This window comes from Clytia hemisphaerica, unplaced genomic scaffold (assembly GCF_902728285.1).
Source record: "Clytia hemisphaerica strain Z4C2 unplaced genomic scaffold, Clytia hemisphaerica genome assembly, whole genome shotgun sequence".
NCBI classification, from domain to species: Eukaryota; Metazoa; Cnidaria; class Hydrozoa; order Leptothecata; family Clytiidae; genus Clytia; species Clytia hemisphaerica.
In genome coordinates, this window is record NW_027103716.1 from 266,150 (window position 1) to 282,093 (window position 15,944).

Below are 15,944 nucleotides of genomic sequence, written 5' to 3' on the forward strand. Positions count from 1 at the left end.
TTTCCCTACCCCTTAGCTTGTATAACAAGTGCTTTACCAAACAATTGAGCGATTTTACAAAATGCCCTCTACTAAATCTTAAATAGAAGAACGAGTATTTCACTAATGGTTATGATTTTTCCACAAAACATAGTAAAACTATTTAGGAGTTTGAACTTTACAGAATTTCAAAACGTTTGTTAGTTCTAGAGATATATTTTAGATATTTTTTAGTTCAGACCTCAGTAGTTCGCATTCCAACCAAACAGGCGTGCAGAGGTGCTCATTTAAAAACCAATGAATAATATTCTCTGATTTTCAAAAGTGTTTTTTGAAAACTTTTAATACTCAAATGTCAAAAACACGGAAATAATAACTAAAAGAATAAAATTTAAAAGGATCAAAATAATCAAAATAATATCTAAAAGGATCCTGCTTACCTCTTTTCTTTTCCCTTTACAAAAATATAATGCTGACAAGTTGACACAACACATTGACAAGTATAATCCCTGTGAGCAGTTCTATCGAAATCTGCAACTAAAAATGAAAGTGGTCTCGTCTGCAAAATAGTCAAAACAAACCTTTATGAAAATTTTGATATATCAATCAAACAGGTTAGACTAAAACTCCTCAGGATTAGAAAGAACGCTAGCCTTACCTGTTTTCCATTTCCCTCTTAAAGCAATACAATGCTGACGAGTTGACACAACACATTGACATTGACAAGTAATCTCTCTTATTCCTGTGACTGTGAGAGGTTTGAATCAAAATTTGCAACAAAAACGAAAGTGGTCTCTTCTACTCATTCCTTCATCGTGCTCCTTGGCAAATGCTCTCCAATGAGATTGCTGCAGTTCACACAGCCCTTGTTTTTGGCCCACGTGGCCTTTTAGTGCCTTAGACAGCGGCTTAAACTGGCCCACACTCCAAATCTTGTAATCTTGTAAACAAAACAAGGTGACAAAGTAGTTCCATTAGTTGAGAGGGTGTCGAACGCCATGTGTTCAACAATAAAATAAATTTTTCTTGCTAAAAACAGCAACTATTGCAGCAGAAAACAGCAATTTTCATTTGTTTACTTTTCCAACTTTTTTGCTTACTCAGCATTTCATCGTTGAAAATTGCTGTTTTCGGCAATGAAAGAGCAATAATTGCCAATTTTATCTAAAACACCCCACTGACACAGGACAGTACACAACAATGACAAAGTTTTCCTTTCTAGGTTAGGGGATGAAACAAAATTGGTCAATTTGACCCCTCCTGCACACAAATGGAAGCACGAACTTGGCATTGAAAGGTGGTTTTCTCATTGAAATAATATAGCTGAAGATAGACCTTTTACTAGGTGCAATGTCATGTGTTTCAATATTTAAGAACTACAGCATAAATTGTGATAATTCAACGTTTCAATGGATGAGAGGAAAACAACAACAAAAACCAAAGTTTCTTTTGCAGAAATCGCAAAATTAAGCTTATTGGGATGAGTTACATAGCATGGACCACAGGGGCCTTTGAGATGAAATTTCAAATCGATGGAAAAACTCAAAAGTGTCTTGTTTTCTTGTCTTTATTTTCAAAACTGCTTGAGGTATGAGCTTCAATTTTCGGTGCTCTCTTCTCAAACACCTCTGTCTCCAGATGTCCCCTGGAATACCTTTCCTTTGAAAGGTTCTTACTGAAAAGATCTTCTAGTCAAAAATTTCAATTTAATCTTAGACATTGAGATGGTATGACACTTTGACCATCTAAAGAATGACTATACATGACTTAACAACATCAATGCTTTCAATAACTTACATTTACAAACATAAAGCATTCAGCTACATTGTGCAAGGTTCTGGGCTTAATCCCTGGTTGGATCATGGATGTGAATACTTATCTTAATACTCAGCATTCAAAAAGAAGGATCATCAAGGACAAATATAGAGCGATCCAGGGAGAAAGGGAGTACCATAACCTATCTTCAGGTAGATATCTAAATAGCTTGAAAGAGGAGCCTTTATGGCCTCTCCATATACTCTACTACTATACTCTGAAATGTTCTAAGTTTGTTTTTTGAGTAATATTACAAATTTTTCTTTTTTCTTTTAGTGATAAAAATAATAGAATGTTAAAATTATCGAAATCAACAATCCGGTTTTTAAAGTATGGTGCTCCAATGATGGTATGTATCAGCTTTTATAGATAATTTATTACACTGACGAAACATTTTAGTTTGTCAAGATTTTAAATCACATAGTTTCAGTCCGGATTTTAGATACCCCTGATAAAATAAAACTTTCAAGGTCCATATTTTTTCAGCAAACACAAAACCGAATTCTATCAAAGCTTTTTAGCCATTTTTTGTCTCCGCTGCAAATTATATTAAAATGAACAATAGCAAAATGAACTAGGGATATAGGGTGAATTTTTGCCTTCAGCCACCTGTTTAATGCATCTATTTTGCAAACCAACGCAAATGGTTTATAAATATTGTTTATCAGTTTTATTATGGTAATCGTTTGGTAAACAGGAAATAATCAATAGATAGTTTTCCCTTCTCGAGTTAAAAAAAAACCATTTTGATTCCTGAATTTCAGTTCCCTCCTAGGTGCTCATAGAGACTTTGCCTCGCTACTCTTTAGAAACTTGGTGGCTGAAACTATGATTCTGGGTTAGGCTGTGGATAAGGAACATTCTTTTGTTTTTTTATGACCATAGTTGTTCATGCTTGCTGGTTCATATGGTTTGAGTGAGTTCACAGACATTCGAGTGAAGAAGAAAGAAGAGAGGGTACGCCAGTTGACTGTTGAAGAATCACAAATGTTCAAAAAGAAGAAAAATGTAGAATCCCTCGAGGATATGTTTGATGTAATGTTTTTTTCGTTTTCATCATCTTAGTTTTGAAATTAACCTTTATAAACTGTCTCTTTATCATATCCTTATCTTTATCCTTAGAGAGACCAAGACTTTTGCCTAAGTACAACTTCTCTCTACACGACAGCTTTTGTGAATATATGTAAGATAACTTTGCACAGCTTTGCATTGAAGTGATAACGTAACATTAATTTAGTTAATCGAGTCGAATTCTGAAAATAGTTTGTACTCCATCGCAGAGGTGTGGAATAGGGTTTCGGAACTTTCTATTTTGTTTCTCGAGTCAGCTTATAAAGATTTTCGCAGATTTTCCACTCAAAAGCCCTAAGGTTGATAGTAGGGGGGGAACCAAACCTGGTTGATTTTTAAAGAATTAAGAATTTAAAGAGCAGAAAACCCACTCGCAGAAAACTCTTTAAATTCTTCATTCATTTGAAATCGACCAGGTTTGGTTGCGTCGCATAAAAGATGTCACGGATCCTAAGGGTTTGCCCTCTTCTATGATAACACCCCTGTCTCACAGCCCCGGTGGAACTTCCTCAGTGAGGATAAAAATTCCTATTGAAATCCCAATGGTATCGAAATTCTTTTGTTCACAGTTAAAAAAATCCAGCGTGGATGGTTTTCCAATTTTTAAACATTTAATTTCGAATGGGGATGAAAATGAGTCAATTTCCCAGTGGGGCTGGGGTCCCAGCGGTGTCTTTGACACAGGGGTGTATGATCTAGGTTAGCTGGGAGACCCGACTTCTCTGTCTATGTGGTTTCAAGAAAATATCAAAGTATAGACAGTAGTAGCCGGGAATTATACAAGATGCAAGAATTAATCGCAGAATTCGATTGGCTAATATCTTATTGTTATGATTTGATAAACAAAAGTATGACGTCAAACAGCTCTATTGTTTCAAGAAGTGGCGCGAGCTTTTGAATTGTTTTGAAAAAATAACGGTTTTTTCTTTTGTGATTTGAAGTGATTTGAATCGAGTCAATAATTCCATACTCTGTATTTCAGTGAAGTTGTTGGGATTTTAACAGGACAGAAATATTTTTGTACAGAGTATGGTCTTCCAGACTAGATCTAGGTGTATTAATATCAAGCTTTAAAAATCGCTTGTCATCGATTCTTAAACAGGGTATGAAGGAAGGAGTGAACATCGAAGAATGGGAAAACAAGAGAGGTCCAAGAGTCTGGGAAGAAGAAACATTGAAGATGTTACCAACATACAAAAGCAAAACCGCTGAAGAACACTAAAAGTGTTACCATGGCAACAAAGAATGGGTGATTTTTAATAGGTATGAGTTTTTATTGTTTTTACAAATTTTTCTAGCATTCGTTAAAAACTTGGTTATAACGCTAAATTTTAGGACTTTAGATTGTCGAAAAAAGTTTTCCCTTGTCAATGGGTACATATTTTCTCATGTAATTGTGCCTTTTTCCTTAGTTAGATAAAGTGTTTTAGAGTATATTTCACATACAATTGGTTTTTATCGTTCGTCAGCCCAGTTTATTTCGAGGGACAGGAAACGGATCTGTTTTTCAATTCTATTAATAAAACTGTACTGTAAAGAAGAAATTTTCATTTCAAAACTTTCACCATGTATCAGCATGCCAGAGACACCACTTAAAAACAATTTTTGAAACTTTTAACTCTCCTCTGCGTTGTGTACTAAATATAGATTAAGTTAGGGTGTTGAAGATATTTGAAAAAAATTTTTCCAAAGATTGCGATAAAATCTCCATTTTTTATTTATTAATGCAATCGTTTTCATCCCACGTTTTTTACTGAAGGTGTCCTCGTAATGTCCTCGGATATTAACCTTTTCACTACAGACAGGTGAATTTGAGACTCGTGACATCGTATCTACTATTTCAGTTCCTTTAACTCTGCTGATTCTCTTTTATAAAATAGTTTTAACAATCTAAAGCCGAATAAGCCTCCGATAAGATCTGATACATAGATACGATACTACATCTTTGGCTAAGAAACTTCTATATTTGGGGGTCCAGTCTAAAATCAATATTAACAAAGGTCTATTCTTTAACTTTATTTTAACAATTTTCGTGGGTTCAGTGGTTTTGCCATAGAGGTGTTATGGCGTACGAAGTTTTGCTACCTCATTAGTCAACAATTTTCAATGAGCTTCTAAAAGATCTTTAAATAAGAATTATTGTTTTTTTTTAAGTCGGATCAGTTGGTTCGCTATAAAGAAATCCTCAGTTTAAAACCTTTGGTTGAATGGAACGGAAGATTTCTTGAAATAATATTCTTTTCTATTAGAAGATCTCTTTTTGGAATATGAAAATCTCATTTTCGAACGACAAGCTTTGTCTAGACGTTTTTCCCTTTTCTTAGTTGTTTTTTGGAAAATCCTTTACTGGATTACATTAGAATTTGTTTGCTAAAGAGCTTGGAAGAACAATCCCCGTGCAGAATATAGTTTTTCATTTGTATTTTAGTAGAAACTTCATTTCACCGCTGTCATATTTTCATTGCCACTGGTCTTTTCCTTCTAAATTGGGCGGTCCTTTAAAAATATTGTTTTGATTAAATGTTTTCTTTTTATAAAAAGAAATAGAATTTCCCAATATTTCGCGTGAAAAAGGGCAAAATTTCAGATTTGCTAGTTTGAAAAAGAAAAGTTTTTTTTTTCATAATTTACTACGTGTTAAAAGGCTTTAATTTTACTAAGATCCTAATATCCGTCGAATCTATACTTGGAAAAGTGAAAAAAGTTTAATCTTTATTTGGAAAAAGTGAAAAAGGCTGGAATCTATACTTGGAAAAATTGACAAAAGCTTTTGACAGCTCTTTGGTATTTAAAAGCGATGCCGATAATATAGTAGAGGAGGCGAAACCGAGCTCATGTACCTAATTCTTATGAGGATGGGCGGGGTGACTGAAACGATTTGGAAAATTCCGCAAATTCGAGGACGGCAAAAGTGCTCTTACACGTTTTTTTATTAGAACCCAGTTTATAAGAACATTTAGGCTGAAATTTGTCGAAAAATAAAGAACATCGTAAGAACATGCCCAGCCTCAGTTTGGAAAAAATGACAAGAAACTATAATTGTTTCCTCTTTTCAAGCAGTTTAAGTTTTAAAAGTGCTCTTTATTTTGCATGATATTGTTGATTTAGAGTAGTCTGAAAAATTAAGAACGCATTTAAGAATATTTTAGGCTGAAAACTGCTAAAAAGATAAGCACATCCAGACAAATTTTAGGTGTTCTAATAAAAGAAACCTGTAGTTCTATTTACCCACATACACATGGATGCAAATCGCTTTGTAAATTATCGTGAGTATTTGGTAAACCATTCCTTAAGGTATTTTTTGGTCCTTTTTGAAATGAATAATTTGTCAGTTTTTATTCTTTTTTGATAATGACCCGATAATAACAATTGAACCAACTTTTTAATAGAATTTGCGGGCATGCGCTTTTCGAAGTTTCTCTTTTTTTGCCGTCGCCAACTGCGACGATGGTTCTTTACATTTCAAAGGTCATTTTTCAGTGATGAACTCTGGTTCCAAAAAATTCGTTTGATTTTTGTCACTTTCAAAATGAATAAATCATTTACAATATACCATTGAATAAGACAAAAAAACAATAGAAAATGAAATAGTAATATTTTGTCAAAAAATTTTGACAAGAAGAAATAAATAATTGTTCCCTTCGAAACTTAATATCAAACCAAGTTACCAGCTACGTGTGATATACAAACATAATGGAGGACGAACACAGAACAAAAGAAAGAAAATGGTAGCCTTCCTTCTATTCCAACCTAATCTTGAACATGGTGTTGAAAATATTTTTTAATTATTCGCTGAACGGCTAATTTTTCAATGTACTCTATATGGAACTTTGTTAAGATTCCATCGTAATTTCTCGTACTGTACTTGATGGCTAATAGCGAGTTTATTATGTTTTTTTGCGACGGTGTGGTTAGGTTTTGATTTGGCTAGATCCTGACTGACTCCGGACGACAGTAAATCAGCATTTTTACCGTCCTGGATTTTCCGGGTTAGAAATGCCGTTTTTTCCAAATAGTTTCAGTCGTAAACTCGCCAATGTTGGAAGTTCAATCGTTCATTCGTTCATTAAATAAATGTTTGTACTGAACTTTTAGTCACAACCCTCGCGGGAATTTTTTTAGCGATTTTCACGGAATAGATTTTTGTGGTGGGAAGGAATGAAATATTTTTCTTGCAGAATACGCATGGCTGACACTCACTATTTGCCGGAATTCTTTATTTTCTTAATCTTAGGGGTTTACAGTATACAGATTGTCAGTAAATACTATAATTTCTTTTAAATATCCAAAAAATTAAAAATTAGTTTTATGGTAAGACGTGAGGTTATTATTAGATTTTTTTTACGGTTTAATCACATGATGACTTTGCGTTGTTATCATCACCCGAAATTTCATCCCCGAAAACTTTTGTTCTGTCGGTTCTTATCAATTGCCAAAATATGTTTCACCACTCATATTTCAATTAATTCCCACATTAATTTCTCTACTATTCTCAAAAGAAAATCTGTTTCAAAGTTATCCTTTCAAACTTTTCCTTGGTTTAGTTTGTGTGTAAAGTTTTATAATGAGTTAATCATTGATGACGTCATCATGGTAGATATTAAATTTCGGACAATTTTATCATTATCAGTTGACCATATTGGTTGGATGGTTATGTCATTTTAATTTTTTGTTAAGTTCTGTTTCTAAACAGATCTATTAACATGTCTTTAGCTCTTTATGATGATAAAGCGCATGGGCATTAAGATATTAGACAGTTTAAGGAAACTATAGGGAGAATTGCATGATTGTCTCGTTCGGGCGTGCTCATTTTATGCGTTATTTTATTGTCAAATTGAAGAAGAAGATCTTAAAAGTTTTCAAGAAAAGGTGCTTGGTGGATAAATTGACCCAGTAAAGAGATCTATTTCTAGGTTAATTGCTGCCCCCTCTAGACCGATCGAGTCTTCCTTCCTTTTAGTGTTGTTTCCATTGTGAATGCATTAGTTTTTGAGATCGAGACTCAGAATAGATTTTCATTCAGAATGAAATTTGTTATCCCCCATTTATTTTCAACTTCGAGAGTTTTTTGTGTCAAATCTTTCTTCTTGTTTTTGATGTGGCCTTCATTTGCGCTGTTGTTTTCCCAATAGCAGAGACTTGTTTCTGCGAATTTTCTGTGTGTTTTGCGATGCGACCTTTTTTCTCTAAAAACTGTTTGTTGGCTTGTTAAAGGTTTTGTTTTTAAATAACAGTGATATCGTTTGCTTACTCAATTTTAATTCACAAGCTTTGACACATTGGATTGACACGGATGTGGAGCACGGTTGGTCAGAAAGAGGAAAAAACAACATTTTTTGCTTTATATATCAGCATAATATAACAATAGCAAGACACTGTCCTGATATGAAATATGTGTCTTATATGAAACGGAAACACTTATCTCAGAATAAAACCTTTAAGGGCGCTTTAGCGCATCTTTGTTTTGAGATGCTGTTGAGGTAATCATATTGTCTTTGGTAAGAGCATTGTGTAGAAAAACAAGAAAAGCTACGTTTGATCCTTTCTCTTAATACAATGACTATATTGATCTATCTTTCCTTTCCATCTTTTCAAATCTTTTCAGAGGCTTACAATTAAGTACAAGTTCTTCAAAAACTTTGTATAAAGTTTGAATGATCTTAGCTTTTGGGATTTCAAGCCTAAAACGGTTTTTTTATTTAAGATGTTCTTGTTTTCTTGCATTTTTGTGAGTTTTTGTTCTAATTGAATGTTTCAAAGCATGCAAAGCCTTCAAATTAGAGTTTTAAAAGCTTTTTAGTTGTTTTTCTTCCCTCTTTCTTGTCGAACAAAATGTTTTTGTTACCGTAGCTACATATTTCCCAAGTAAACATTTCTTTAAAGTATTCAATCAATTTTTCTCGGCATTGAAAATCTATTGCCCTTGATGTTCTCAATTTTCCAAGGCTTTGCCATATTGCTTGTCCTGGTAGAAAAAAAAGCCAACAACTTAAAGACCTGATATTTTCTTGTGCAATATCTGATACATTTTGGAGTCAATTTAATTTGAATGTTTGCGTATTTGAGTATGAATTTGAAAATGTCGGTTTGGTGTGAAAGTGATTCTTGCTTTTTAGTATCTATTTCGTATTTTCTTCATCGAGTTGATATGAAAAACAAAACGTTCTTTATTTTTCGTATTGACTTTTTCAATATTGAATTTATCTCAGTCTCTTTAACCCCACGCAGTTCAGTCTCTTTAAACGCATACCACACCTGAACTTTTGATTTACTCGACTACATATATTTGTAGCCAGCAAGAGTGGAAGAAGTTGGTTGTGCTGTTTACAATTTCACCATCATATTCAAAATGTGATATTTTTTGGAAAGAATTTTTATACTTCACTGTGAGATATCGCAAATGGAGCTTTTCATTCCTTGACTTTTTTATATATTTATGAATACTGTCTCTTAAAACCCCTGTTCAGTTGTTAATGTAAATCTAACGCACATACCTCACATACCCCCACTGAGCTTTCATGTATATATCCTGGAGGAAGTTTTTAGTCCTATTCAATAGCGGTCTAAATGCAACGAGAGCGCTAGACCTACTTTTTCTTGAAAATTTTTGTAATTTTTATTTTTGTAGCACCGTTTTACAATTTTCGACTATGAAATGGCTTCTTTACGGGTACCACCTTAAAAAACCTCGATCAAACATGGCGAATATAGCTTGGACCAGGGTTTATAAAGATTAGTGCGTACTTCCCTTTCAAAGATTCCAGAATTGCATAACTTGAAATCGTCATTTCTATCTTTTCACTTTCAAGTGTGACAAAATGTGCGTACTGCCATTGTTTTGGAACAGAATTTACGTTTGACTTTGAACTTAATTTTCATCTCCTCTTATATTTCATTTTCAAACGTTTTCTTTAAAAATCATTACCCTTGCTAGTCTAGTCATATATTAGGCGAAATCATATACAATCTTTGAATCTACAAAACGATCTTAATGTCTACGAAATCGATAGTCCATCGAAAGCCCATCAAAGGTATCGTCTCTTGAACCTTTTGAGCCTTTAAACTGAAATAAGCCGCTAAATGGGCCCGGGGTTTTATTTTTAGCAATTCAAAGACTTTATATAAGTACACGTTTTTAAGAACATACATAATTTTTGAAGCTTTCACATGTTTTTAACTTTTTGAGTTTTAAGCCTATAAATGTTCTTAACATGTTTTTAATTTCACCATTTTGTGAGTATTTTGGTCCATTTTCCTAAGAAATTGGGTGTTTTAGAGTCCGCAAAGCCTTAAGATGTTCTTTTTGCCGTCGAAGCCTAATGTTCTATTAAAGTTTGTCCTAATAAAAAAAACATTTGATGTAAACCGGTCTCTGCAACACGTGCAAGCATAAGGCCAGTTATAGGCTTCTCTTTGCAAATACCAGAGTATGTAACTGGCTAAATATTTATTGTAGTTTCGTACTATCGCGACAAACAAAACAACAAATCACAAATTTTGTCAATCTCTATGCTATGTAAAGTGCTTAGTAAGTCAATGCAGTGTGAAAATCAAACACAGTTATAACATAATTTGTCGGTGTTGTTGCTTGGCTCGAAACTCTTGATCGACTCTTACTCAGGTGGTGCTTGCGATCAGGCCCCAAGGGTTCGGATTTTGTATGGCTTTTTCCAATCGATAACGCTTTGATAACTTTTTATGTATTATGTGTATTATGTCTTTCGTTGTGTCGTTTCAGTGGAGAGATATGTCGTTAGGTAATGTACGGTTTTGAAGTGACACTTTATTATGTTTTCTATATAAACCTACACTTGTTCCTTCTATATTTAACATCTATACCATACATAGTTAATAATATGAGGTCGAAGTTTTGCGTTTTGTATGAAAATAGAGTTGTTTGTTGGAATATTGTACACTGGTAGGAAATCCATCAGTTTTGAGAATATTTTTTTAATGGTTTACTTCTTGTAATTGATTTTCTGCTCTCAAGTTAAAAAGAAGAAAAAGTATGACTTTCAAAACTCGAATTTGCCAATGGGTAGAACACTTGAAGAAGGTTAAATATAGACACTAGGAAGGAATCGATATCACTTAATTTAAGAAAGAAATCTTCATTTCGCTGGGATCTTTTGAAGAGCATGGGTTCGAATGATTTAAGCTGGTATGATAAGATCGAGATTTTGATGGTCAGTCTGTGTATAAAGATATTCGCCATTCATTTCATTAAAGATTATTAGGGGAAAAGTGAAAAAGAATGAAATTATTTTTTTCTAAGAAGTTTGATTTTCCAGTTTTCGTTCCATTGAAGTATTATTTCTTGTGGTTCCGTATGAAGCCTTTTAACTAGACTGTGCCTTCTGCTTGTGGTGAACGAAATCCAGGCTATTTATAGAAGAATTCCAGGGGCTTGAGGTTGGTTTTTCTACTTGTCTGTTTTCATACTATACCACAAGCTGAAAGGATTATTTGTTTTCTGTTAATAGTTTTCTTTCCCTCGTTTCAAAGAAATTTTCCAGGATTTGTTTTCGTTAATTTAGTAAGACCAGACATAGGATGCATTATGTTATTAAAATATGGAAATAAAGAAGGAAATTGGGTTCGACAAAACGGGGTCGACGACGTGATATGAAATGTCTGTGTGCACGTCGGTGCGATGCTTTCAGTCTTTTTATCCTTTGAATTCATTCGACCCTACTAGACTTGAACCCAATCCCCTGTCATGAAGAGTCGACACTTTCGCACTTGTGTACTTATTTGCTGCAGAATTCTCTAAGGTCCCTAATACTACACGCTTTTTTTATAAGAATGTTTTTTCCATCATGAATATTCTTAACTTGTTAGGAAAAATCATCCTGAAATATTCTTACGGCATTCTTAGATTTGGATCCAAACCCAGAGAAAATTTAGCGTGTAATACATACCTCAAGCAAAGATTCGGAACCTTTTAGCATCGCTGGGAAAATGTCTAAAAGTTTATTGAAGGAAAACTAGAAATTGAATTAGATAAAGAAAATAGATAAAATTTAATGGCTGTTTTAATTACATGAAAATTCAGTCTTATAGTCAACAAGGCAAGGAAGTAACTGAAGGTAGAAGGGGTCTGTTATCTTTTGATCATTGCTTGAAAACGTGGAGAGAGTTTTTCTAGTCGAATATTGGTCTCGATGGAATATTAGTCTCTTAAACGACATCTTTGATAATGAGTAAGAATTGAATATTTTCACAGCTAACCATTGTATATATAGGAGGGGGAGTTTTTTTTTTCTATTCCCTAAAAAAATCTGTTAAAGATATTCTAATTCTCTGGGTATTTTGTCAATCTGGTTTAAGAAAGAAACTCAAAGCCTATCAAAGATAAATTATGTTTTGTTTGATCGAAAGATGGTGCTTATTGCTAATCCATTTGTACACAACAAACCTTTCTGGTCTTCAAATTACACGCAAATATACGTGTGGGAGGTGGAGATTTCTCACTTCTGGATCGATTACGCAATCGGTAATTCAAGCCGACTGTCTGTCATTTATAATACTTGATTTTAGTGTTCCATTCGAAATGTTAGTAAGGGCAGTTGTCCTTGAGCTTTAGTTCTATAATTTATGCATTCCAAATGACCAATGATGTCCTTAATTATGCTCTTCGTTCTTATACTTTTGGTTGATTGACAGTGCACTTATACTGTGCAAAATTTCAAGGGAATATGATATATATTATGTTCTATAAAATCTTTCTTTAATAAGACCTGACGAGTAGAATCTGGAAAAATAAAGATAAACGTTAATCCCTTTTAACATTGCCCAAATAAAGCCTCTTGATATCCTCATCATTCTTCTACGTGCGTTTTTCTCTTTTCTTTTTTTCACATCGTCTTCGCTTGACCCACAATCCTGTTTGTTTTTAAAAAAATGCTTTTTTTCAATATAGACGTGATCATCAAGAGAGAACAGTTGTAGACAGTTGTATTATCTTTGCTGTTGGCTGGTCTTTCGAAATGTCGTACATTTAGCAATTCTTCCAAACGTTTTTGATTTTGATAAATTTGCTAACTGGCATTTATCTCGGTGCTGTAGAAAAATATTCGCACTTACTTCCGTAATTTTCTGCTGTAATTAATTAAATTAAAATGATAGAAATAATATTAGTTTCAGCTGAGCTAGAATTCGACTGCATTCATATTGTATGAACCGAGTCTCATCTCTTAACTTGTAAGTTTTGTCCCTTTGCCTTATTCAATTTTACAATGGTGTCAGAGAGTGTAGTTAATAGGCTCACCAAAATTTTAAGAGCTCGAACTGAAGTTTGAATTGAATTCACAATGTGAAAGTAAAGCAAATGGGTTGCTATATTTTAATTCTTTGTATCTTTTATAGAAAAACAAGACGGCATATAAAAAATAGAAGAGGAGGAGAGAAAACATCATGCAGAATATCTTGTTGAACCAATCAAACGGTAAACGAACGTTTCATTTACATCTTTCAAATAACTACACAACAAATCTACCCTCTTTGTTTATAAACACTCATCTTAATGTAACTCATGGCAACCAAACCAATAACACATCCGATGCAGACGGATGTCCAGTGGCGCCCGACGAATTCGAATTCACCAAAATCATCATCATTGTGGTGTGCGTGATTTCCGCAATTATCGGACTGTCCGGTAATCTCACCATTGTTGTCGTCCGAATCTTCAAACAGATTCAACGCCGCAATACAACTGCGTATACATTCCTCATTTGTCAACTCGCTATCGCCGATTTCGTTTTTGCTTTTACAATTGGTTTCGATATTAATGTCTACTTCCAACACGGTTTATGGACTTTCAGTGTTGGTAGTTGTCGCTTTATAAAACTGATTCAATCAGCTAGCCTAACAACAACTGTTGGTTTCCTTACCGTCATGGCGTACGAGCGTTATTGTGTGGTATCTCGCGACCACTCCAACACCACTGGTCAATAAAAACAGCTGCTCTAATTACTTTAGCGCTATGGTTGTACATTTTTTTGACGTTTATTCCCATGGTAACAGCACTGAAGGTGGACAATTGTGGCTTTTGTTGGGAAAATAATCATCCATCGGAGGAATTTCGTAAGGGTTACACCATGTTTTTATTTTGCACCAATTACATCGCTCCACTCGTCTCCATTATTGTTTTTCACACCTTGATTGTATACAGGATGAAAAAACATTTAAAGAAAATGCACTCGCAACGCCATCGCGCCTCACCCTCTATCAAACACAAGAACAAAACGCCCGAACAAATGACGCCCAAACAAAGGCGGGCTTCAACTGCTTCAACCTTTAGTATGGCGGACGATCAACTCTGTGGGCAAGAGGGCTCAAACTGTTGGGTGGTGCTTTATCATTTGCTTCTTGAAAAGCTCGAAAACAGTAAAAAAAATAATAACAATTCGCGATTCTCGCACGCGAATTCTGCAAGGCGTTCGAATGTCTTTCGAAGGTTGATAACACGTTCGAAAACCAATGAAGATCGCAAACTGGTGAAAATGCTGTTAGCAGTGACTCTCTCATTTGCGTTGATGACGCTACCTACACAAATTTATTATATTTGGTTGGACTTTAAAGAAAGCCAAGATGACCCAAGTGGCGAAGTGACAAAAGTAGTGGAGGTGTTCTCCAGCCTGGTGTATTTGCACTGTTGTGTGAATTGTGTCATTTATAGTGCAATGGATAAAAAGTTCCGCGCGGACGTTGAAAAAACCTTTCGATTCATTTTTAATTGTAAGAAAAAATCATCTGGCTCATCGAGGCAAACTTTCCAACGTGTTACCATGGTATCGCGGTTGTCTCGTTCATCCAGATATTCATCGACAACGACCACTACGACTTCCACTTCAAAGAAAAGTGATGATGGACTGTTAAAGAAGAAACGATTGGCTGTCATTGAAGATGAAAAGGCTGCTGAAATTTTTATGTTTGAAAAAGAAACAGTTATTATGTAGTGACATTTTACTTACCGTAAATTGCCGAGAGGTTGGGGCGGCAATTTGAAAAAATGTCATGTGTTTTTGGCAAAAATTGCATAAGCTTGGTTCGACTCTTGATAACTCGAACCAAATCTTTGTAGTAGCCACATCAAACCTTTAGCTCTAAAGGTTAGCTTAAACGGTCTTGTTGCAATAAACATTATCTCCAATAATAATTTTTAACGGAGTTCTGTCTAAGTGGGACCTGGCACTGCTATCGATTCATTATTTATTTTATATGTGATCTTTTAAAAATACATAAGTTGTTTATTATTATTTTCCTCGTTGTTATGAACAATAATTAAAAGAATTAAGATTTAATAACAAACTTCGCGAACCACATAACTCTTTGGATGAACCTTAAACCTTATAAATAGAATAAAAAATTTACTGCCAAATTCAACGCAACTAAAGACGTCTTTAAATCGTTAGCTTATTCAATCAACTCCGTTATTTTGATTTTTATTCTCTTGTCAGTAAGGTTCGTCTTGTAATTCCTTCATTAATAAAGCATGTGTAATAATTTGAAAACAGTAAGTGATAAACAAAGAGGGAACGAATCCGTAGGGGTGGTACAGCCAGTTTCGGTCGGTTGTGGATTGTGGAAATTTGCCGTTCTTTTTATCGTTCTGTATGAAATTTGTCGTTCTTTTTGTCTATTTTTAGTAATGCAGGATTTGTTAGATAGACCCCCTCTTGTAACACAGCTACTATGTGACATATACTTTTTAACTTTACAATGCTCCGTTTCTATCTTAGGCAGCCATTTTCAAAATTCACTCATAGATAATAAGAGTAAATATCACTTTCTTTTTTCCGGCTTACTGGAAATTCTTTTTCAGCGACCGGATAACCTTACAGGTAGGGAATACAACCTTTCATTAATAGCGCTCACAGCAGTAATATATTGTAACAAGAACAGCAAAACTGCGTTTTTATACTTCTCCAGCTGTTCTTAACTTCACTTCACTATACATGATGATACAATTACATTTTTTAATTATCTTTTCTTCTTATTATTATATATTTTGTCTTGATTGTAACTACATTGGAATGATATGAAATAACGTCAAAAAAGTTTTTTGTCTTTCAGGG

At 34.2% G+C, this 15,944-nt stretch overlaps 1 protein-coding gene across 1 annotated transcript; it reads left to right on the top strand.

The window, feature by feature from the left end:
* Positions 1 to 2,068: 2,068 nt before the first annotated feature.
* Positions 2,069 to 14,856, top strand: LOC136804260 (neuropeptide Y receptor type 1-like). Its single transcript, XM_067060962.1, is given in 5 exon segments — positions 2,069 to 2,143; positions 2,680 to 2,829; positions 3,968 to 4,128; positions 13,234 to 13,779; positions 13,782 to 14,856. Coding segments are annotated over 2 exon segments (1,542 nt in total). The 5' UTR covers positions 2,069 to 2,143; positions 2,680 to 2,829; positions 3,968 to 4,128; positions 13,234 to 13,281; the 3' UTR covers positions 14,826 to 14,856.
* The last annotated feature ends 1,088 nt before the right edge of the window (positions 14,857 to 15,944 follow it).